The following is a 23729-nucleotide window of genomic DNA, read 5'->3' as shown; positions in this document are numbered from 1 at the left end:
ATGCGGGCTGTAAAAATCCAGAGCATTTTTAAATGGCACCAAAGATCTCTTTGTTATCATTTAATGGTCAACCGGATTTTTGCAGGAAACATTATGGTGCCTGTCTCGCTTCCCTAGTGGGACCGTTAGACGAGAGGTGGGAAGCTGATAAGATCGCAAGCATTAGAAAAGCCTCCCCTCTAAACTGCTGGGAAGACCGCATAAGCGCATCACACCAGGCGCCCTTCGTCAGGATGAAGCCTCGATGCCTGAAATGCGCATGCTCCGAAAGACCCCAAAAGGCCCGAAGATCTGCCTTCCCAGCTTCCGTAGCGGCGCAAGAAAAACGAAAGGCGGAGTTTGTCCTTCTGCGGCTCCCGTACTACGCCAGCAGGCATGGCGGAATATTCTTGCGTTAAGAAAACAAAACTGGTTCTTAAGGGGGCGAAATCGAAAAGGTGAGTGTTATTCCTCAGGATGGTGGAATGGTGAAAAAGAGTGTGGGTTTTCCTCTTTTTTCTCCAGTAAGTGTGGTCGATATCTTCGCCTGGGAGGCGGTTTGTAGTTCTCGCCCTGAAATAATGACTAAATGCCTCTGAGCATACACAGATGTCCTTCCCTCGCTTTTGAGGGGAAAAAAATTCATCATGCAGCTGGGATTAAAGGAGGAAATTAAGAAATTTCAAAATCTTAAATTTTTAAAAAGTGTATTTTAATTATATTTTAAACTAAAAAATACAATTAACGCCGCTTTTAAAAAGGGGTTTAATTGTACATTTTCTATCCTTCAATTCAGAGTATTTTTCTATTAGATTTGTATAGCTGCTTATCTCACACGAGACATGCACAATAACCACCAGCACTACAAATAACCCCAGGCGACAGATGATGATAATAATAAATTAAGACACAATTCTTTTCCCACCCATGACCCTGGTAAAACAGGGTCTTCAGCGCCTTACAAAATGCATAAGTGAAATAATATGCAAATCTGTAGATAACATTACTAGTATGTTGTATGTTTGCCCTGCTTGTTTCTTGTAACTTGCTGTTCTTGTAAATACATAAACCTCATGTCATTATGAAATGGAAATGATTACAGCATGGAATGTTCTTATATGTATGTTCGTATACATATTCTAAACCAAAAGAATTAAATTAAATTGTGTGTGTGTGTGTGTGTGTGTGTCAATTTTTTGATTCCTAGGACTATCTGGAAATAATCTCTACAGTTTTCTTGGGCAAGTTTTTTTAGAAGTGATTGCTCCTTCCTAGGTCTGAGAAAAAATGACTGTCACCCAGTTGGGTTCTAGCCTAAGGCAGTACTAGAATTTGCAGTCTTCCAGTTTCTAGCCTGGTGCCTTAACCACTACACCAGACTATTTCTCCTAAATCAGACTTTAGCTCAAAAGCACATTACTGCTTAAATTCCTATTCCACCAACCACTTTGTATAACCTCTTGTTAAGTAAACTATAGTTAATTACTTTGGAATTCTCTTTGCTCCTAATTTGTTTTTGGTTACTATATTTTTCGGAGTATAAGACGCACCAAGGTTTTGAAGAGGCTTTTTTAAAAAAAAAAAAAAAAGTAGGTAGGTAGGTAGATAGAGGGATAGACAGGGAGAGGAAGAGAGAGAAATACAGTAGGGAGGGAGGGAGAGAGTAGTTAGGTAGGTAGGTTGATAAAGGGAGAGAGAGAAAGAAAAAGCGAGAGATGGAGAGAGTGTAGGTAGATAGATAGAGGGATAGAGAGAGAGAAATAGAGATAGAGAGAAATACGGTAGATAGGTAGGGGGAGAGAGAGTAGTTAGGTAGATAGATAAAGGGAGAGAGAGAGAAATACAGGAGGTAGGTAGGGAGAGAGAGTATGTGTAGGTAGGTAGGTATGTAGAGGGACAGAGAGAGAAATACAGTAGGTAGGTAGGGAGAGAAAGAGGGTAGGTAGGTACCGTGTTTCCCTGAAAATAAGACAGGGCCTTATTTTCTTTTAACCCTCCAAATAAGGGGTTGGCCTTATTTTTGGGGTTGTCTTATTATTTTTCAGGTGCAGGAAGCAGCAAGCCCACCAGCCCCACCCTCTCCAACCCACTGCCTGCTTGCCTGCGGCCACAATGACCCAAGTTCTCCTTGCATCCTGGCCTTCGCCTGCCCTGCTTGCTGGCAGCGGAACAGCTGACTCTGCTGCTCTGGCCTCCCGGGGGAGGGGGGGGGCTCTTCCTGGCAGAACAAACGAACACAGACACACACACACACTTACACACACACCAAGGCAGCCACATCCCTTCACTTTCCAGCTCCATTCTCCGCTCCATGTGCAGGACAAGAAAAGTAGACTGTGTGCCTATGGAAAAAAAAATACCAGAAAATGCCTTCCAAGTTTTCGCAAAAAAAAAAATCTCACGAAGTGGGAAGTAGTCCCACATGGTAGTGGAGAATGGAGCAGGAAAGCAGGCTAGTGGAGGGATGTGGCTGCCTTGGGGATGGCAGGGGATCTCTCTCACACACACACACAGACACCATCCTTTCCTCGGGAACTCTGTACAGACACAGAGAAGGCTTCGGATAGAGCATTTGGGGGATGTACGTCTGCGCTGAGATCCCAAGAAAAGAACGATTGCCAGGAAAACCGGGGGGGAGGGGGGATTTTGCCTCTTATCCTGTGCTGAGCTTCAGAACAGGGTAAGAACAGAGTAAGAAAAAGTAAAATCTCCCCTCCACATTTTCAAGCCATTCGCAAAAATGCCCCATTCCAATCCTTCAATGCTGCAATCCTGGAATATGCTGAAGGCTCGAAATGGGGCATTTTTGCGAATGGCTTGAAAATGTGGAGGGGGATATTCCTGCCTCTCACCCTCTTCTGAAGGTTAGCACAGACTGAAAACAGAATAAGAGAAAAAATCCCCCCTCCTCATTTTCAAGCTGTTTGCAAAAATGCCCCATTTTGAGCCTTCAATGTGAATATGCAGGTGAGAAGTGACCTCCTGTAGGCATGAAAATCCATACATTTGGGACATCAGAATAAGCCCTGCGAGGAAACGTGCAGGCCGCTGAAGTGCAGGAAATCTTCCCCCAACCTGCATATCGTCCTTTCAAAGAGGAGTTTCATCAGGACGAAGAGGTAGCTGAAGGCGGCATTTGTGTTGCCTTCATCCTGCTGAAACTCCTCTTTAAAAGGATGATCTGCAAGGTGGGGGAATTTCCTGCACATCAGCAGCGGCGTCTCCTTGCAGGGCTTCTTCCGATGTCCCAGGTGTATTGGTTTCCATGCCTTCTTTTCCTGTTCCGTGGACAGAATTGCGAGCTGTGATTGTATTATGTAAGGAGGGCATGAGGCATTTGGGTTGTGTTGCTTGGCCTCCGGCTTCTTTTGCAGCCGCAATTGGCTGCAAAAGCGACCGGCGTTTGCTGGAGGCAGAGGCCTGAGCGGCACCTGCAAATCAACTGTTTTGTGAATGGAGCGGCCCAGCTGATCCGATTAAGGGGCCAAGAAGCCCTGAGGTGACCAGGGAAGGGAAGGACTGCCCCCTGTTCTGGCTAAACCCACCCCTTCACTAGGGCTTATTTTTGGGGCAGAGTTTATATTTTTGCCCACTGCGAAAATCTGGCATGGCTTTAGTTTCAGGACATGTATTTTCGGGAAAACACGGTAGGTAGATAAAGGGATAGAGAGAGAGAGGGAAATACAGTAGGTAGTTAGGGGGAGAGAGAGAGTGTGTGTAGGTAAGTAGGTAGAGGGAAAGAGAGAAAGAAATAGAAACAGAGAGAAATACAGTAGATAGGTAGGTGTTTCTGCTGGCATAGCACAGCACTTGATCAATGTAATTCTCATCGATCGGTTAAAGAGCTTTCCAAAAGGAAAAAAAAAAGTTTTTGCACTCTACAAACCTCCCAAAAACGGTCTGTTTTTCACAAAAACAAGCCCATTTTTTCCCAAAAACGGCATGAATAGCCTTGGGGGAGCTTGCAGAGTGCTCCTGCAGGGGGAGAGGGGCAAAAACAAGCAAAAAATGGTCCATTTTTTCATGAAAACGGGCCCATTTATTGTCAAAAAAAATTGCATGCATGGCCTTATGGAGGCTTATTGAGTGATGCTGGGGGCTTGGGGGGAGGGCAAAAAAGGCCCGTATTTTGTTCATTTCTGCCCTCCCCAGCCTCTAGGAGCTCTCTGAAAGCCTCCATAAGGGTATGCATGGCCAGTTTGGTAAGGGGGGGGGGGGCTTCGGAAGGCAAAAAATGCTGTATTTGATGTATAAAACACATCCAGATTTTCAGCCTCTTTTTTGAGGAAAAAAGGTGTATCTTATACTCCGAAAAATACGGTATATTTTGGCAGTATTTATAAAAATGGAATTTGCATTATTGATAAACCTAAGCAGATGTCCGGTGGTATATTTTTAGGACCTTAACAGACTTGACTAAGTCTAGGATATAAAAATCTCTGTATAATGGATTGTGTTGCTATTTTATGGATAATTCAAAAGAAGTTTTATTTCAGAGGAAAGTGAGTTGTAGGTTAAACAAAACACCAATAGAAACCAGAGTACGTTTATAATAGATAGCCTTTCTCTTAACATGTGAGATTCTGAGGAACACTGATGTTTAAGAGCAGTTCAGAAAGGTTTTGGGAAACTATGCCTCCAGATAAGAAATTTAGTTAATTAGTTCTAAATTTCAGCATTTTCTTTAGACATGTCCTTGCTCTTCTGTTGAGTGTTGCTGTCATTTGAAAAGGAAATGTGCAATATTAAATTGGTTAGAATTATTAATTACATGCAAATGCTCCCTTTTCTTCCAGTAAGAAAAAAAATACAGATAAAAAACGTAAAAGAGAAGATGATGAAGAAGATAAGCTTGATATAGTTGGTAAGTGATTTTTTTCATGGAAAATAAAAAATATAGGAATTCTTAATTAGGGACCAAAGAAAGATTAATGTTTAAATAAACTTGAAATTATAGCTTTAGCACATACCTCCCAACAGTTAATATATTGTGTTTTGTGGTTGACTCTAATAATAGAACATGTCTATTATAAAGCAATATTGATGGTTGGAGTCTGAGCATAATGGAATAGTCACAGAATTGTGTCTATACTTTGCATATTTTATGATAACGTACTGAATACAACATTCACAGCATTTTATTGTGATTCTTAATACTTCAAGCTGTCTAACTTATGAACTCAAATACATAGTCAAAAGCTATCAATATTATGATCCTTCATGTTTATTCTTATCAGCTGTTGTGGCAAGAGAATTTCTAAAACTAAACAATTTATTATTAGATTGAAAAATGACAAACAAGGATAGAGAAATGTGTTTTATATCTAGAGGCCTCCCATATATTTGCAGTCTAAATCTGGTATCCCATAAAGAAGTGAATGTGTTTAATGATGACAATTTAAAAGGCTTTTGATTAACAGCTACAATTGAGCATTAACTTTGATCTCTCAAAATAAATTGTTACAAAGGAAAGCAGTTGCTTGATATTTCCAAAATGTTTCCTTAAGCAATTAAAATCCCTTACATTTTACATAGGGAGCAGCTTTTTTATTCTGTTTTTTTCTCTATTTTAGAAGGCTGGTGGACGATAACTAATTTTGGTGAAATCACAGGAACTGTAGCAATAGAGATGGGTCTTGGTACCTATATCAGTGCTCTTGATAATGGCCTCTTCACTCTTGGAGCTCCACATAAAGGCTGGTATCACATCTATTTATGTTACCATGAAACCATTCTGTTTTTTCCAATGATAGCAAATATATGGTAAATTAATCTTACAAACACCGCCAAAGCAGTGTCTAGATTTCTAACTGCATTTAATTATTGGCATGCCAGCTGCACCCAAACAATATGGAATCAAGTACAGATAGATCTTGACATTACCACAATTAGGGCTGGAATTTCCATCACTAAGCAATGAGGTCATAAAGTCCAATGTTATGTGCCACATTGCTTAGCAACGGCAATCCTGTCCCTCTTGCCATCTTTAACTAAATTCCTTTAGTCATTAGTTAAAACCCATCCTGATCTAAGCCATTCCTGCCTTGGTTTCTCCTAGCCCTGAGCTGTTGTTTTTCTAAGGTAAGGAAATGCCTTTCTGTCAACTCCCTGCAACTGCCTATCCCCTAACCCACCCTCATCTCTTCCCTTTTGGTCACCCCACATGTTACCTTTTTAGGTAGATGCCAAATGTGCATTTAATGTTATATTTCTTGTGATGCAAAATCAGTCCTGTTTGTTATAAATTATAGATAGGTATAGGTCACTAATGGTTAATCTTTTCAGCACCGAGTGCCAAAACTCGAGCGTGCTGGAAGGTGAGAGCAGCTAGGCGGTACGCACAGCAGTCAGATGCACTTCTAGGTTTTGTCACATGTATATGTGTCAGAGAGCTGCTCTCTTCCGGGTTCTGGTGCATGCATGTCAGCTGGTCTTCACATGAAGACCAGCTGGCTGGCATGCATACGCATGATGGAACCCGAAAAAGCAGCTGGTGACGGCATGCATGCCCACAGAGAGGGTTCTGTGTGCCACCTCTGATACGCGTGTCATAGGTTCACCATCACAGGTATAGGTAGTGAATATATCAGAAAAAAATAAACTTTGAATTTCCTAATATCCTTAATGCATTCTCTGAGTCTTTTGTATCAATAATTGTTAAAGTAATTCTCCAACTCCCAACAACTTAAACTACAGTATTTAAAGCCAAAGTTCTAGATTGAAGCTACATGGTGCTCAGTTATATATTTATAAGGAATTTAAAAGCAATTCAGTCACAGTTGTTGAAAATCCTACCACAAGTTCCTTATTCAACTTCCAATTCTCTAACACTACTGGAACTAGTCTGCATTTCCCTTGGAGACTTGTTCTGGCTGAAGCAAGTCTATTGGGGAACTTCCCTGGTCCATCTCATCTTATTAGGTTCACTTCCACCCAAGAGAATAAATTATTGATGATTTGGCATACCACAGTCTCATTTTGATAATACTACCTGCTTTGGGACTTAATAAAGCTCTGGCTGGACCGAAGAGAAGATTTGAGAATCTAGAGATCGAAAATGACAGAGCCGATATCATGTCTCACCCCCTTTATTGCACAATTCCTTTTTCTCCCTGGACTGTCCCTTGATATTTCTTTCACCTGTTATGTGGTCTACATAGGAAACTATTTATTTTGGCTCAGATTGAGATGTTACCTATTAGGGCAACAATTGGTAGATATATACTGTATATACTCGAGTATAAGCCTAGTTTTTCAGCCCACTTTTTGGGCTGAAAAAAGCCGCCTCGGCTTATACTCGAGTCAGTGAAAAATTTGCCTGAAATGGAGGAGAAAAAGGGGCGGGGCCATGCCGCTGGGTGACACTCGTGAATGGCCCAGTGCCCCTGTGAGTTTCCCCTCCCTCTGCGTCAGTTTGCCGCGCAGCACGCACCGCACCATCCCCCCTCCTCACGTTCTAATGTAATGCAGGGCTGTCTTACGATTCCCCTTCCTCCCCCTCCTGCCGCTCTGCAACGATGTCCCACCTCCTCCTTGTTATGGCAAGCAGCCACATAGCGATGTCCCACCTCCTCTGGTACAGTGATCCAATGATAGGAATCACTGTGCTGTGTGTCATAGGAGGCGGGACATCGCTCCCGCGGCTGCACGGGACATCATCATCACAGCGGGACATCAGCATCATGAGGTGAGTGAAGTATTTCATTGAATACACCGCTAGTTTACTGTTTTTCTTTGAAATAAATATTCAAAAACATTATTGGTATCTATTTTTATTTTTGAAATTTACCGGTAGCTGCTGCATTTCCCACCCTAGGCTTATACTCGAGTCAATAACTTTTCCAGTTTTTTGTGGTAAAATTAGGTGCCTCGGCTTATATTCGGGTCGGCCTATACTCGAGTATATACGGTAAGTCTTCCATTTGAAAACCAGACTTGTTTCTTTTCAGACTTGAAAATAGAATTTGTTTGATACGAACTATCATACTGTATAAAATATCATATATCATATGCCTTTTGAATACTGATCATATTTTATATTTCCAATTGTTAACATTTCTAATTGCCATTGCATTCAGGAGGCCATTTCCCTTTTCCTTGGTGGTTACTCTTCAGAAACCTCAAAGATGTTTGACAGATTTTTATCAGTAGTTACAAACCATTTTTTCTTCCCTAATTTTATTTATATAGAATTTTTATGCCACCTTTGTTTTTGTAAATCTTAAGATGGTGAACTGTTCTGACCCCCCTCTTTGCTCCTTCACAAACGACAGCCAGACAGAACTTCAAAGGAAATATCTTTATCAGTCCCGGCTCAAGCTGGCTGCGAGCCCAAAATAAACATAGATAAAGTCTCTGGCAAAAAGTTACACAGCAAATGCAAAAACAAAACTCTTACAGCAAACCAGGTTTGCAGAAAGCAAATCACTTATCCAAGTGCCTCTTTGAATCACGGAACTGAACTCACGAACAAACGAATGACGAACGACATTGACTTCTGCAACTAAGGCGTGGCACCATCAGTCTTTTATCTGCAGGAGAAGACCCTAACGAGCAACAGCTGCTCATTATCCTGCAACAACTCACAGGTTTCTGCTGAATCACAACAGTGAACATACCTAATATTACTCCTCCTATTTTCCCCACAGCCACAATTTGTGAGATGGATTGGGTTAAAAGAGTGTTACTGGTCCAAAGTCACCTAGGTAGGACTGGAACTCACAGTTTCCTGGTTTCTGTCTCACAATACCACTGGCTGCCTATAAATCACAATACCACTGGCTGCCTATAAATAACTCATCATGACAAACATGCCTAATACTTTTTTCTCATCCTGTTTTCCCCACAACCACAAACTCTCCTAGTTTCTAGCTTGGTGCTTTAACTAGATCAGGCTGATTTTCCCAGTTTGCAAGTTAGTAACCATTGACTGTGTTAGAATTTTTTTTTTGTTAGTTAACTGTATTGCTAGTCTTTTTCTTGTTTTTGGTCTTAGGTAATAAATAAATTTTGATTGAATTCTATAACTCTAATAAGCATATCTTTTTTTAAAAAAAAAAAGATGAAGGACCTAGTCCTCCTGAACAATTCACTGCGGTCAAGCTGTCAGATACAAGGTAATTTTTCTCTTGGACTTTGAATTAATATAAGAGTATCAAATTTAGATTGTATTATCTGTCCGTAGATGGCTTTTGTAATCATAGTTTAGAAATAATATTTCCCTTTTAAGAAATTGATATGTATCAATTTTATGTATGTCCACAAGAGTTACAGAATCACTGCATGTATGCATTGAAAAAACACATGAGATCCTATAGGTTAGGTTCACTGCTGCCACATTTCGATTGTGCAATTTCTGCAGATATAGAGATCTCCCACATGAAAGGGGGGGGAATACTATCTGAACTAGAGCCCCTTCAGACTCATCCATATCTTGCAATGGATGGTTTGATATGTCCTTAGGGGAAGGTTAGACTACATAACCTCTTCTTCTAGCGGCTAGCCACATTCCCATATGCTCATGTTCTGTCTGGAAAAAACAGTGATACTTTTCCTCATACAACTTGCATAAAATAAGTATTGTTGCATTATTGTCTTACCTTGTATATTCTGTTTCTGCTAGAAATAGGAAAAAATGGGTTTAAGAACTTAGAAAGATCAATCTAAAAGCAAATCAGGGTCTTAGATTGACCTTTCTAAATTCTTAAATCCAATTGGGATTTGAGAAAACCCAGATTGAAATCCCTACTTAATCATAGTACCTTTTTGTTGTCATTCCTTCCTAGTGGAAACTACTTCGCTAAGTATTTTTCATGGTGCCACAGTGAAAAGAAAAGCCTACAAATGCCATTCACTTAAACTCCCAAAGAAAATCAGGATATAGACCATATTGTTAACAGTAATAACAATAATTATATAATTCTATTTATTATATAATACAACACAGGAAAGTTCATTGGGAATAGTTGGATAGTGGGTTCATGCTCTTGGTTGCATAGTGAGTTCATGTGAATATCCATTTGAATATTCTCTGGGTTTCTTTCTCAACTGCAAGTGTACTCTTAACACACATCTGTTCTGACCCCCCACCCCCCGTCCGGTGAGTAACGCCAACACAAGCTTACTGTTAGCCACGCTTTATTCACTGTAATTACTCACAGACAAGACGTTGGCAGCAACCTAGACTCCCACAGATAATGATACACACAAGAGCTTCTCCGGCTTAGTATAAACGGTTGTATACTGCAAAAGGTCTCCTCCCAAAGTCTCTTCTTATATACTCTCTTGGGAGGAGCCAAATCACAACCACTTGGGCCTGATTATCTCCTATGAGTCTGTCTTCGTAATTACTGCCTTCGCTTCTCCGCCCTTCTTTGCCGGGTGTCAGGGACAAACTCCCTTTGATCTTCACCACTGCTCCAGTGCCTGACGTCAGGGACAAACTCCCTTTGACTTTCACCACTGCTCCATGCCTCAGGTGCCTCCTGGTGGCCAAGCAGCCTCTCTGGTCCCTGCTTGGAGTCTGAACCCTGCCCAGGGTCCTCCACATCTTCCAGAGTCGACTCATAGGGTCCCTCGCTATCGGAGTCCATCGGCAGCTCCAACGGCTCCTGCTGGGCCACAACACACATCCATACAGCTATTCATAATTTCTTTTAAAGAAATGTGTTTATTGTCTTCTCATTGGATCAGGGAGTGTTCTAGAACATAACTTGAAAAAATATTAACTTCAGTATTAATCTGATCAATCCCTCAAATAATTTTTCTTCTTTTTGTTTTGTTTCTTTTTTTATTTTTATTTTTTCTTTCCTTTCTTTCAGAATTGCATTGAAATCAGGGTATGGAAAATACCTTGGCATTAATTCAGATGGGCTTGTAATTGGACGTTCCGATGCAATAGGTGCAAGAGAGCAGTGGGAGCCTGTGTTTCAAGAGGCAAGTGTTCTAAAATGTTCAGTTGTCCTTCTTAATGTAACTTAGCAGCAAAGGATATACTTTGTATTTGTGAAGAGAATTCAAAGTACCACATACATCAGATAAAGTCACAATGATTTACTGTGAGCCAGACTCTAGATGTGCAGGTCCTGGAGTTGATGAGGCATGGTCTAGTGGAGTTAGCCCTGTAAAGGGCTTGACCCTATGAGTACAGAGGAAATGAATAAATCCTCAGAACTATAGGCACAGCCACATTGTTATTAAATTCATAGCCTTCCTGTTCATCAAGATCCTGGATCCAGGCATCAATGAATGTGTCCTCCACACCCCATTGCGAGTGGAGAACTGCTAGTTTTAAAGAAACAATGATCTATCATCCCCTCAATAAACTCACAGAAAATCCAAGTCTGCAGGACAAATTTCGTCTCCAATTTTCCTTTTTTATGGAAAGTTGTAGAGAATGTAGTTGATTTGCAGCTTTAGAAAGTTTTTGAAGAAATGGGTTGTTTGGGTCAGGAGTTCTGGGAGTTGAAGTCCATAGGTCTCAAAGTTACCATAGATTCCCAGCCCTGATATATTGGCTGATTACCATCTATAAAGCACGTCAAGACATAAGGACAGGCTATTTGCTGGAAACTGTTTAACCCCATCCAGTGAAATGTACCTAGGCGAGTGTACTCTATGTACTTTCTAAGAAACAATGTACTGGTAATACTCTCTTGCATTTTTTTGTTGCAACAGTTTCTCTTTGCAATTGCGTAACTCCTGAGGTTCGAATGGACCCAATTTTTGGGGCCTTTTGTAAGACCTTAAAATCCTGGTTCTTTCTTCAGGATTAGGCAAAGAAGTTAGATGAACTGATTTTGTAATATGGTAATTGGGAAGATGAATATGATTGTGAGCTCAGTTGTATTTTCTCTTTTGTGATTTCACACTTCTGGCTGATTATCTTTTCTTGATTTTAATCCTACTTTAGCTACACAGATCTGCATTTTGACTTAGGTGGCCATACAAAAACATAAGAACAATAAATAGTGTGCTCAATCTATGGCCTCTTTAGTTATATCATATCAGATAGTACTTGATAGAAGATTGCCAGAGTCCTGTTCAGGCAGGGAAGATTATAATGGGCTTGACCTCTGTTTCATGAGTCAAACTAGGTGTCAAGATTCTGTCTTTCAGTAGCCAATTACAGGGTATTTTCTTTTTCCCCAACTCCAGAGAAGAAATATTTGCACAAATTGGCAAAGAAATGCTTATATAGAAATGCCTTTTACTGTAAGTGAATAATGGAAGTTTTCTACCTATCTCTGACGATTTAGGGATTTGATTGTTCCTATTGCAGAAGTGTAGCTTCACCTTGGATTAAATGGATGAAATAATATATCCAGTAATAAGACAACTTCTTATGTTACAGAGACCAAAATGACACTATTGGAACATTTACTGTAACGTATTTTTGAAGTGGCTATTTCAGTCTGACACCTGGAAAAGCATATTATTGAAAATAATTGTCAACTTGTTAAATGTAGATTTCGATTTAAATTTGTAATAATGTTCTAAAATGCTGTATTGTAACATTAATAAAGTGGGGGCAAATGGTTATCCAAAATCTATGAACATGCATACATATTTAGGATCAAAAATAATAATAATGAGTTTGGAATTAATGGGTATGGAAATAAATTCCTGAAAAAATAATCTTTAAATCTTGCATGTGAACCGTAAGCAAATAATTTAATTTGACTTTTTGTTCTAGTTGTTGTTTTTTGCCTTGCAGGGAAAAATGGCTCTGTTAGCATCCAACAGCTGTTTTATCAGTTGTAATGAAGAAGGTGATATAATAGCCAAAAGTAAAACAGCAGACAATGATGAAATGATAAAGGTAATTCTTGTAATTTGTAAATATAGGTACTTCTATAATCAGTGTTTGAATAACATAAACAAATGCAGAAACCTGTAGCTTACCACTTAATTCACAAAGATCTGGATTTTCTTCACAGATGGTGATGGTTACAAGAACTGGTTGGTACACATGCATCCTTTCTGGTGTTTTGCCCATAATATATGCCATTTCTGATCATCATTTACTGTTCAGAAACCCAGACAAGAAAAGCTTCCCTTGTCATCTGATTTAGGTTGTCTGTTTTTAACTGGCTTGAACTTTCATGAGAGAAAAATGAGATCCTCGGCAATTTTAGATGTAATAGCTTTAGTTACTGTATTTTTCGGAGTTTAAGACGTACCTTTTTCCCTCAAAAAAGAGGCTAAAAATCTGGGTGCGTCTTATACACTGAATACAGCATTTTTTGCCTCCTGAAGCCCTGCCCCCTTCACTAAAACAACCGTGCAGAGCCTGTAGAAGGCTTTCAGAGAATTCCTGGGGGCTGGGGAGGGCAGAAATGAGTGAAAAACAAGCCAGTTTTTGCTCAATTTTGACACTATAAGCACTCTATAAGTACTCCTAAAGGCTAGGCCTTTAGTACTGTATAAGCCTCCTAAAGGCTATGCATGCAATTTTTTTGACAAAAAAACAGGCCATTTTTTGCTTGTTTTTGCTCCACCATCACCACCACCCCGAGCATTCTGCAAGCCCCCTAAAGGCTATTCATGCCTTGGGGGGGGGGGACGGACCCCATTTTGTAAAAAACTGTCTGTTTTGGGGGGGTTGCAGAGTGCAAAAACCTTTTCTTTTTAATTTGTCTCTTCAAAACCTTGGTGTGTCTTATACTCCGGTGCGTGTTATACTCCGAAAAATATGGTAAATGCTTTTTCCTTTATTTAAGATACAGGTTTATATAGCAGAATTAATAGAATCCAATGCCTTGATGGAATCCCAACACATTTAAAATCAGAAAATACTCAGATTTTTACATAGCAAAAGGCACCATCTGTCCCACCAACAATGTATAAGACTTAATGCTGGAAGAACCGTTGTACAATTATGCACTTAAACTAAATCCTGGCTGTATATATTCCTTGAATCAGTCTTATACAACCTAGCATATCTTGATGTGTTGGATTATATAAGTCTTTTGTTCTCAGTGTGTTGAGAGCAATAAGAGTCCAACACCCTTCGGATGCATCAAGTGGAGAGAAAGCTGCTCTGTTTCTTAGGGCTTTATTATGAGATGTTATCAAAACAGATTGTTCACAGGCTGATGCATACTTAGGATTAGTGAACCTGAATAGGAAAACGTGGAGGAAAAATACCACAAAGGAAGATAAATTTGAAGTCGGACTTTTCAAAATCTGTAATTTTCTCTCCTCATTTAGATCAGAACATGTACAGAAAAAGAAGCCAAACAAAAAGATGACATTTCTGAAGAAGATAAAGGAAATGTAAAGCAATGTGAGATCAACTATGTGTATGTAACACAAATTTCTTCACTCTCAGTAAAAAAAATAAAAGCAAGTTGTAGCTTCACTAGTAATAACAGTTATTTTTCTTTTGGTGAAAACTTTTCAAGAGCTCTGGCCTGAGATTTCTGAATGAATTTTATTCTTCAGCTGCTGATAGGGCTCAAAACTGAACATAGGGGAGATTTTGGTGTTGAAGAAAAACTTGTTTTCATAGAACAAGATAAAAACGTTTGCAGCTAAATGCAAAATAGTTATTTTTACCAACTTGTCTTAAGGTTTATCACTAGGTTCAATCCATAAATGGGTGGATTGTTTTAAGCTATTTTACTGCTAAGATGTCTTAATATGTTTGTTCTGCAAATACACATGGATGCACATATGTGCAACACTGTTTCCCAAAACCACATTCCCTTGATTAAATCATGAAACTTATGTTCTATGGCATATGTTGCTAATGGTCCTAAGTCATAAAATGGATCAAATATATGATGTAATACACATTTCTTCACTGTTCTGGTTTTGCATTTGTACAGGTAGTCCACAACATATGACCACAATTGAGCTACAAATTTATGATCCTAAGTGAAAGATTTCTTAAGTGAGTTTTGATCCATTTTATGACTTTTTGTCACACTTGTTAAGTGAAGCATTGCAATTGTTAAGTTTACACATTAAGTGAATCTGGTTTCCCCATTGACAGTTTGTCAGACTGTCACAAAAGCTGATTACATGACTCCAGGACACTGCAATGGTCTTAAATATGAGCCAGTTGCCAAGCATCTGAATTTTGATCATGTGACCATGGGGATGCTGTCACAGTCGTAAGTGTGAAAAATGGTCATGTCACTATATATATATGTATATATGTATATACATATACATATATATATATATATGTATATGTGGTTTTTTTTTTATTTGTGCTGATAAATAAATAAAAAAATAAAAATAAAAAAAACACAAATATAACAAAAGGCAACAGTAAAAATATTGGGTTTCCGTCGTGATGGACTCTTGTGATGAGCCGATTGACAGATGTTGGAAGCAGTTAGCTTCCTCCCATAATTGGGGCTTACCAGGGGTTGTGATACACACACACACACACACACACATATATGTTGTATTTGTGCTGATAAATAAATAAAGGGAGACTAGTATAGATCTATTTCAAGCTATTTAGCTCTCATCAGCTAGCCATACCCTTACTGGGATTCGAACCTGTGCTTTATTACATCTTCGAATCCCAGTAAGGGTATGGCTAGCTGATGAGAGCTAAATAACTTGAAATAGATCTATACTAGTCTCCCTTTATCTATTTATCAGCACAAATACAACACAAATGTATTGTGTTGTATTTGTGGCACAAAGGCAACAGTAAAATATTGGGCTTTCGGTCTGGATGGTCTCTTGTGACGAGCCGATGGACAGAGAATGGAAGCACTTAGCTTCCTCCCATAATTGGGGCATACCAGGGGTTGTGACACTATATATATATATGTATGTATGTATGTATGTATGTATGTATGTATATATATATTTCAAATCAAAGGCATTAATCACTTGTGTTTTATTTTCTAGGAAGAAGTTTCAGAGTTTTCAAGATCACAAAATGAAAGTAAGCCAAGAAGATAGTAAAATTCTGAAAAAAGCTAGGAAAGAAGGAACTTTCCATGAAGCACTGCTGGACAGGTACTCTCATATATTATTATTTTAATATCTCTTTTATTTCCATATACAACTCAAGGTGCCAAACATACCAATATTCCTTTCGCCACATATTTTTCCCACCTGTGTGGGGAGTTCAGCTGAGAGAGAATGACTAGTCCAAAGTCACCCAGTCACCTTTCATGCCTAAAGTGTGACTAGAACTCATAGTCTCCTGGTTTCTAACCTGGTGTATTAATCATGGCAAGCATGTTCAAGGCACTTCTCAAATCGCAAGCCCAGATTTTATGGTGATTAAACTTACTGTTATCATTGGTCAGCCAGATATTTAGATTGGATTTGGATTTGTCTGTCACGTCCTTCCTAAGGATCTGAAACTGATTTGTTTAATAATATTAAATAATAATATTAAGTATATATTAAATATTATAATTATTATTTAGACTTAATTTTATATACACTCAGTTTTTTTCAGTGCATGAGGGTTTCATATTTTATGTGGGAGTATAAGGTTAGGATAGGCACCCACATTTTGTTATAGTCATTTATATAGCTTCTTGCTCTCTGTTTTCCAACATCTCCTTCCAACACTCGCAATTTTGGCTTTTATTTGTATTTTGTTTATTCGTAGTGTTCTAAAACTCTAATTTAGAAACCCAGAGTCATATATGCAGCAGGATCAATTGAATAAATAAATAATGGGCATCATTTATCTACAGTTACCCACAAACCCAAACAGAAATGATTTAAAGGACTTCATTGTCTTTTTATCAATTTACATACAATTTTGTAGGTCTCGGATATCCATCACATCAGTGGTGTCCAAAATGTCTGTCTGCCTTCGCAGAGTTTATTTGGCTTTTTATACAGTCTCAACAAGCAAAGCAAGAGCATAGGTAGCAACAGCATCTTATTGGCTTATTCTCCTTGTCAATCTCTAAGACCATCCAATCCAGGGTAGAATCTCACGTAACTCCCTGGTAGTGCCTGGTTCCACTAATTAGGTGCACTCATAGCCAGTTGAAGTAATCGGTTACCAAGGCGCATGGCAGTTTGTTGCTCACGGCTCCTCCATAACCTTTGTATAACCTCTACATCTCACTCTTTTTTATTTTGTGAGACAAGGTATCGTAAGAGGGGTTAATAAAAGAAATCATTATCAAAAGAGGAACATAAGTACTTATATAGGCCATATATGTGACACTGAAGCAGTATGGAAGAGGGTTTTAGGGCAAAAAGCTGTGATACACATATTGCACAGGGAGGGAAGACACTGAACAAAACAGTACCCACCAATCAGAATAGCACAAATAATCACTAAATAACGTAGAACATTTCCCAATAAACCTGTGGCCAACCAAGCACAAAAGCTTTCCCACCAAGATCCTAAAGTATCAATTTTCAAATCAGAGGCCAAATTGTGTAAAATGTTGAGCTGGTGCTGGATGGTTTGTGATTCATCTGAAAGATTGAAACAACACATTAATTACTAAAATAGCTAAAGAAATAGCATTAATTATTTTTGCCAAATTACATGCAACAGCATTAATATTAAGATAAGCGCAAGCAGCAAGCGCTTGCACACCCACTATAGATATAGCCAATACTACATATTTTACTTTATTAAGTGAAGCTGTCTCAGAGTCACAAGTGCTGTCTAGCATGACTCCGCGTCGAGAACGGCTTGAATGAAGTTGCTGTTTGGAAAGCAAAACAGGAATTAACCGGCTGAGACAACACTGTGCTTCACTAATATTAGCAGGAATATAATTAAAAGTTTCTTGACCACATGTAAAAAACCATCCTTGTGGGAGCCAAGGATAAAAGGAAGTCTCCTCAAAAGCTGTACAGTTTAAAGCAGGTGAACTAATATGAAGACAGTGAGGGTTTTTACTTGAAGATGTACAATTAACTACTTTTACACATGTTATATTCTCAAAAACTGCTACCATAGGTGTGTGCAAAGCAATTGCATCGGGGTGGATCAAAGGCATCAACCCCAAACTAGATATAGTCTTATAGTTAAAGTTTTCATTCAATAGCAATTAATCAAACCAGTGAAGTTTTTTACTGCAGGCGGTATACAAACAGGAACCAAAACATGTAGAAAGCAAATTTTCCATGTCATATGATTCAGATAAGCAAAAGACATCAGTGTGTGTGATATTAGCTAGCTGCATCCATAGGTTTTGCTTCATTCTCTGTTCCAGCGAGTGTTTGGGTGAGATGACAGCTGTTGTCGCTAAAGGCCAGCAATTAACAATCAAACATAAACAAATGATGACTAAGGAATTGGCAGTTAAAACCACAAAGATGGCAGCACACAAGTTCTCGAGGATTTGTTCCAGTGTTGTCGTTGCAACACTGTCTGTGCTTTGGTGGTCAGGGTTTTCATATCTCCCCACATCATGGACAGCTGGTCCAACGAGATCGTATTGGCCACTGTGCTGTTTGTAGAGTCATCTTGACCATTTCTGGAACCAGATTCAGGGACTGGTACCACGACATCCTTAGCTGGATGTACACAATGTGCTAGAATCCACAAAGATCCTGTAGAAGCAAGCACAGCATATCCTCATCCCCCTAGAGGGGGAGGCAAACCTTTTTTAACCTGTTTGTTACCTATGCCAAATTGAGGTACGCCAAATTCAACAAATTGATTGTGTACCTGAGAGCCCTCCTTTTTTATTGTTTGTGAAGACAGTCCTTAAAGGACCAATTGGCACGTTCCACAATGGCTTGACCTGTGGAATTATAGGGTAGCCAATGAGTTACAAAATTACAAAAAGGCCAATGAAGAGTAGGCCATTATCAGTTTTTAAAGAGAAAGGTTTACCCAAAACAGTAATAGCTGAAAAAAGATGAGAAATAACATGATTTGCTGTTTCTCCTCATTGAGGTGTGGCCCAAAGCGCTCCTGAATAGGTATCAATAGATAAATGAATATACTTCCAGGGAGCCAGAGAGGGAACATGGGTGGCATCCATTTGCCATAGTTGATTAGAGGCCAAACCACAGGGATTAACTCTACTTGGTCTGGTCGAGTGGAATATGGCAAGCTGATGCCAGTCCCCTGGCATTCTGGTGGAAAAAAGTGTGACTGAAGAATGGATCTGAAAAAAGAGTAGATAAAACATAAACAGCTGCATCTGCATATCTGTTGCCTGGAAGAAACAAATATGCATGTGAGATAAAAAATATAAATGCTTTTGATCTTGTAATAGTTGCTGCAAAGTTAAGAACAGAGCCATGAGATTAGAATCAATCCTAGGCGTGATGTAAGAACCTGAAAGATTAAAAATAAGTTGACACTTATAATGAAAGTCAGAAATTAAATTAAACAGCTATTGAGAAAAAGTGTGAAAAGCTAAAATACCAATAAACAATTCCAAAAGTTGTGGAGGCGACTGTATTGCATGGTAGGAAACTTTCCCGGTATCATAATGAGAATCCTTCTAGCAATCGCCCTCTAATTCGCCCTCTATCAGAAAAAACAGTAGAAGTTTGCGAAAACACAGAAAACGAAAGCAATAGATGAACAGGAAAAGAAGTCATTAAACACGCAAACCAAGAATCTTTAGGCAAATAATATGCAATACAGCCCACATAATCAGTTAAAGCACACTGAAGAGATAACTTACTGTATATACTCGAGTATAAGCCTAGTTTTTCAGCCCACTTTTTGGGCTGAAAAAAGCCGCCTCGGCTTATACTCGAGTCAGTGAAAAATTTGCCCAAAATGGAGGAGAAAAAGGGGCGGGGCCATGCCGCTGGGTGACACTCGTGAATGGCCCAGTGCCCCTGTGAGTTTCCCCTCCCTCTGTGTCAGTTTGCCGCGCAGCGCGCACCGCACCATCCCCCCTCCTCACGTTCTAATGTAATGCAGGGCTGTCTTACGATTCCCCTTCCTCCCCCTCCTGCCGCTCTGCAACGATGTCCCACCTCCTCCTTGTTATGGCAAGCAGCCACATAGCGATGTCCCACCTCCTCTGGTACAGTGATCCAATGATAGGAATCACTGTGCCGTGTGTCATAGGAGGCGGGACATCGCTTCCGCGGCTGCACGGGACATCATCATCACAGCGGGACATCAGCATCATGAGGTGAGTGAAGTATTTCATTGAATACACCGCTAGTTTACTGTTTTTCTTTGAAATAAATATTCAAAAACATTATTGGTATCTATTTTTATTTTTGAAATTTACCGGTAGCTGCTGCATTTCCCACCCTAGGCTTATACTCGAGTCAATAACTTTTCCAGTTTTTTGTGGTAAAATTAGGTGCCTCGGTTTATATTCGGGTCGGCCTATACTCGAGTATATACGGTATTCTGAAAATAAAATTGAAAATCAGATTTCGGAATAGGAAGAACAATATTAATCAAATCGGTCCAATGTCTGCAACAAGCTCAGGTGCAATCCAAAGTTATTAATTCAGCAACTGCCTGGATAAATGGCAAAACATTTTGGGATGGGGTCTGTTTGTCTTCTAATTCAGCTAACCGTCCCGTAGGCAGCTTTATTAGTAGAAAACATCAAAAGAGTTAGCTGACAGTCTCTATAAGAAATATGATCCACAAACTGAAATATATCAAAATATCATTAATCTTCTCAACTGTGGCCAGTGCAGAAGGAATCAGATCTTTGGGGTGTTTTCCTTCGGTCAATAAATCAAATAAGAGACCAAGTATATATGCCACCAAAGAAGAATACAGGCGACCCCAAGTAAGGATCCCCAGCAACTGCCGTAAATTAATTAGCAAAATATCTTTGTGTAATTTTAAACAAAGAAAAACTGGAGCAAGAAAACATTGCAACATTTCTTGCAGTTGTATTTTTTCCTGGATCAATTTGCAATCCATAGACACTTAAATCGTTTTTTTTATTTCTGAAAGCTAATTAGATTGTATCTTTGGGGCTCTAATTAAAATATCATTCATATAATGATTTACCAAAGCCGATGGATAACGCTTATGAAAAGGATTCAATTCTGCAACATAAATCTGACACAAAAAAGGACTAAGTAAATGTGTAAATCAACCAATGAAATAACTTTGCACATTTTGCTTTTAGTTTCGACCCTTGATGGAAAGGGCTGTGGGAGGCTGCAGATATACCCCGCCCCTTGGATTTCAACAATCCCTTTTAAAATGACCAGGTGTATCACAGTTGTAATACTTTCCTTGAGGCTTGCTTCTTGCAATAAAGCAGCCGCCAATAAATTAGTTTGACAAGAGGCTGTTCCTATATCTTGACACGCTTTAATCATATTTGCCAAATCAGGATTGTTCCCAAGACCAATAATTGCCCTTCGGCATTTGGAAGTAGTGTTTTCCTTTGCTAATTTCAGCAACAACTTCATTTGAGCCTCAGGATTGTCTATCTGTCAACTTAAAGCATCCTGCAATCTGTTAATAAAATCAGGATACAGCTCAGTAGCCTTCTGCCTGATATTAGAGAAGGCTTGCTGAGGCTTGCCAGAAACAGGCACAGTAAAAACAAACACTTCCTGATTTGGGGGGGGGGGGGGGCAGAGGAAAAACAATCTTTTAAGCCAATTACTTCATGATCTTATGAAATCAAATTAGGTGAACAGACAGAAAACATATCTTCTATACCCCCCGCCCGCCTCTTTTGCTAATTGTTTCTCTAAAATTTGCCTCATGGGAGTATACAATGACCGTGGAGAAGCAGAAGAATTAACCTCTCCATGAGGAGCTGAAAGTCCAATTAAAGATGATTTCGGGGGGAATAATTTTTACTTGATCATAATCAGGCAGAGGTTTTGTGGTCAATTGTCCTGCCAAAACTTTAGAGCCAAATTTTTCCACTGCTTGACGGCACTGAGACCATAGATGACTTGAGCCCTGGGTTCAAGATGTAAAGTTTTCCTTGTCCAGGGACATTGTTTCCCTATCTCTCCCACCAGCTTCCTTATGCCTGCCTCAGCTGCTGTAACACCTGACTTCTGTAACAAGAATCTTAAGTTCTTTTATGTGTTGTTGCTAGTGGTGAGACAGCCTGCAACCCATACTTACCTCTGAGGGGTCCCCTAGGGCGATTGGTGCCCCTTGGGGTCTCTTCCAGATGGGAGGCAAGTACGTTGGTTGTTGCTCCCACGGAGGGTATCCCTGTCCCTCTTCAGGCGCCAGATGTAGGTCTCAGAAATCCATCACAGCAGGTGTCTAAAATGTCTGTCTGCCTTTGCAGAGTTTATTTGGCTTTTTATACAGTTTCAATAAGCAAAGCAAGAGCATAGGAAGCAACAGCATCTTATTGGCTTATTCTCCTTGTCAATCTCTTAAAACCATCCCAGCCAGGATAGAATCTCACCTGACTCCCTGGTAGTGATCGGTTACCAAGGTGCATGGCAGTTTGCTCAATGATACCCTTATATCAATGATACCCTTATATCAAACCTTTACATCAATTATATTAAGTTTGCTGCATTTTATGACCTTTCTTGCCACAGTTATTAAGTGAATCACTGCAGTTAAATTAATAACATGGTTGTTAAGTGAATCTTCCCCATTGACTTATCTCACATGATCTCGGGAAACTGCAACCATCATAAATAAGAGTCAGTTGCTAGGCATCTCTTTTGATCATGTGACCACGAATATGCTGAAACAGTCCTAAATGTGAAAAATGATCATGTCACTTTTTTCACTGACCTTGTAGCTTCGAATGGTCACTGAATGAACTGTTGTACGTTGAGAACTACCTGTAGTAAACCAATTTGAAGATTCATTGTGGCAGTTGATGGGCGGCTTTCCTCTTTTCTTCAGTAATTTTCAAACAAAAGCATTGACTAACGGGTATTCCTCTAAAAACTATATATATACTATCATGTTTACATTTTCATCTGCATAATCTAAAAAGTTAGCTATGCCAATTTTTAAACATTACAATTTCAAATGTTTTGATCACAATGTTTCACAAAATACATAATTTTGAGTATAAAGCAGGTATTTTTGGAAGCATGTCAAGCTCAAACTACTGTCAAAAATCCCACAACAGTCCGGTTTACCTATGAGATGGGATATGTTGCTAGATTTCACACTTGATATATCTCAGAATGGTACATTTTGCACAGTTCTACTTATATCAGTGATAAATTATGTAGATTTAGTAGAAATAGTTCCCATTGATTCAGTTTAAATCACAATTGCATTATGTCAACCATAATCCATCCTTTTCTTCCTTTCTTTTTTAGGAGAGCAAAACTGAAAGCTGATAGATATTGCAAATGATCAGAACTGCGATGCACTTTGTTCCTTCCCTTATTAGCAGCTTTGTGTATTTGTATGTGTGTGCATTTTTTTAAATAAAACAGATTTGTCAAAATAAATTTCAATTCTAAGATATTTAATATTTTCATATTTTTAATTAGCATTACATTATAATTGCTGCACTATTATAAAAAATAAGCATAAAATGCACAAAATATGAAAATCTGGTAAATAATACAACATAGGCCTCTGAATGGCTTTAAAAAGAGCCAAAGTACAGATAAAATTAAGCCCCAGGCCATTAATGTCATTGACACCTTTTATCAGTCAAATCAAATTGTTGTAAAGCCTCTTCCAAATGTTATAGGAAGGTAATATTCCCATTTTAATATTAGGTCCAAAAACAGGGTTCTTGTCAGCGTCACTCCATTACATAATTAGGAAAGAAAGACTAAGAGACTCCATGGATTGGAAATCCAAAGTACTTTTACTAATTATAAATGGTAAGCAAGCAGTTGCGAAGCAAAGTCTACTCAATTAGGCGCGAAAGCGATTG

At 39.1% G+C, this 23729-nt stretch overlaps 1 protein-coding gene across 1 annotated transcript; it reads left to right on the top strand.

Moving 5' to 3' along the window:
* The first annotated feature begins 333 nt into the window (after positions 1-333).
* Positions 334-23308, top strand: FRG1 (FSHD region gene 1). Its single transcript, XM_032223891.1, has 9 exons — positions 334-437; positions 4776-4843; positions 5553-5675; positions 9041-9095; positions 10800-10914; positions 12695-12799; positions 14191-14282; positions 15856-15966; positions 23158-23308. The coding sequence occupies exons 1-9, from the start codon at positions 376-378 to the stop codon at positions 23192-23194; spliced, it is 768 nt and encodes a 255-aa protein (XP_032079782.1). The 5' UTR covers positions 334-375; the 3' UTR covers positions 23195-23308.
* Positions 23309-23729: the final 421 nt, after the last annotated feature.

This window comes from Thamnophis elegans, chromosome 9 (genome assembly GCF_009769535.1).
Source record: "Thamnophis elegans isolate rThaEle1 chromosome 9, rThaEle1.pri, whole genome shotgun sequence".
Taxonomy (NCBI): domain Eukaryota; kingdom Metazoa; phylum Chordata; class Lepidosauria; order Squamata; family Colubridae; genus Thamnophis; species Thamnophis elegans.
Note: the sequence above shows the minus strand (reverse complement) of the source record. Positions and strands in the feature narration are given on the sequence as shown.

Bases quoted from the DNA above. Each gene is read 5' to 3' on its own strand.
- FRG1 (XM_032223891.1), top strand. From the start codon at position 376: ATGGCGGAATATTCTTGCGTTAAGAAAACAAAACTGGTTCTTAAGGGG. The intron at 438-4,775 runs GTGAGTGTTATT...CTTTTCTTCCAG, and splicing joins AAGGGGGCGAAATCGAAAAG to TAAGAAAAAAAATACAGATA. The intron at 4,844-5,552 runs GTAAGTGATTTT...TCTCTATTTTAG, and splicing joins AGATAAGCTTGATATAGTTG to AAGGCTGGTGGACGATAACT.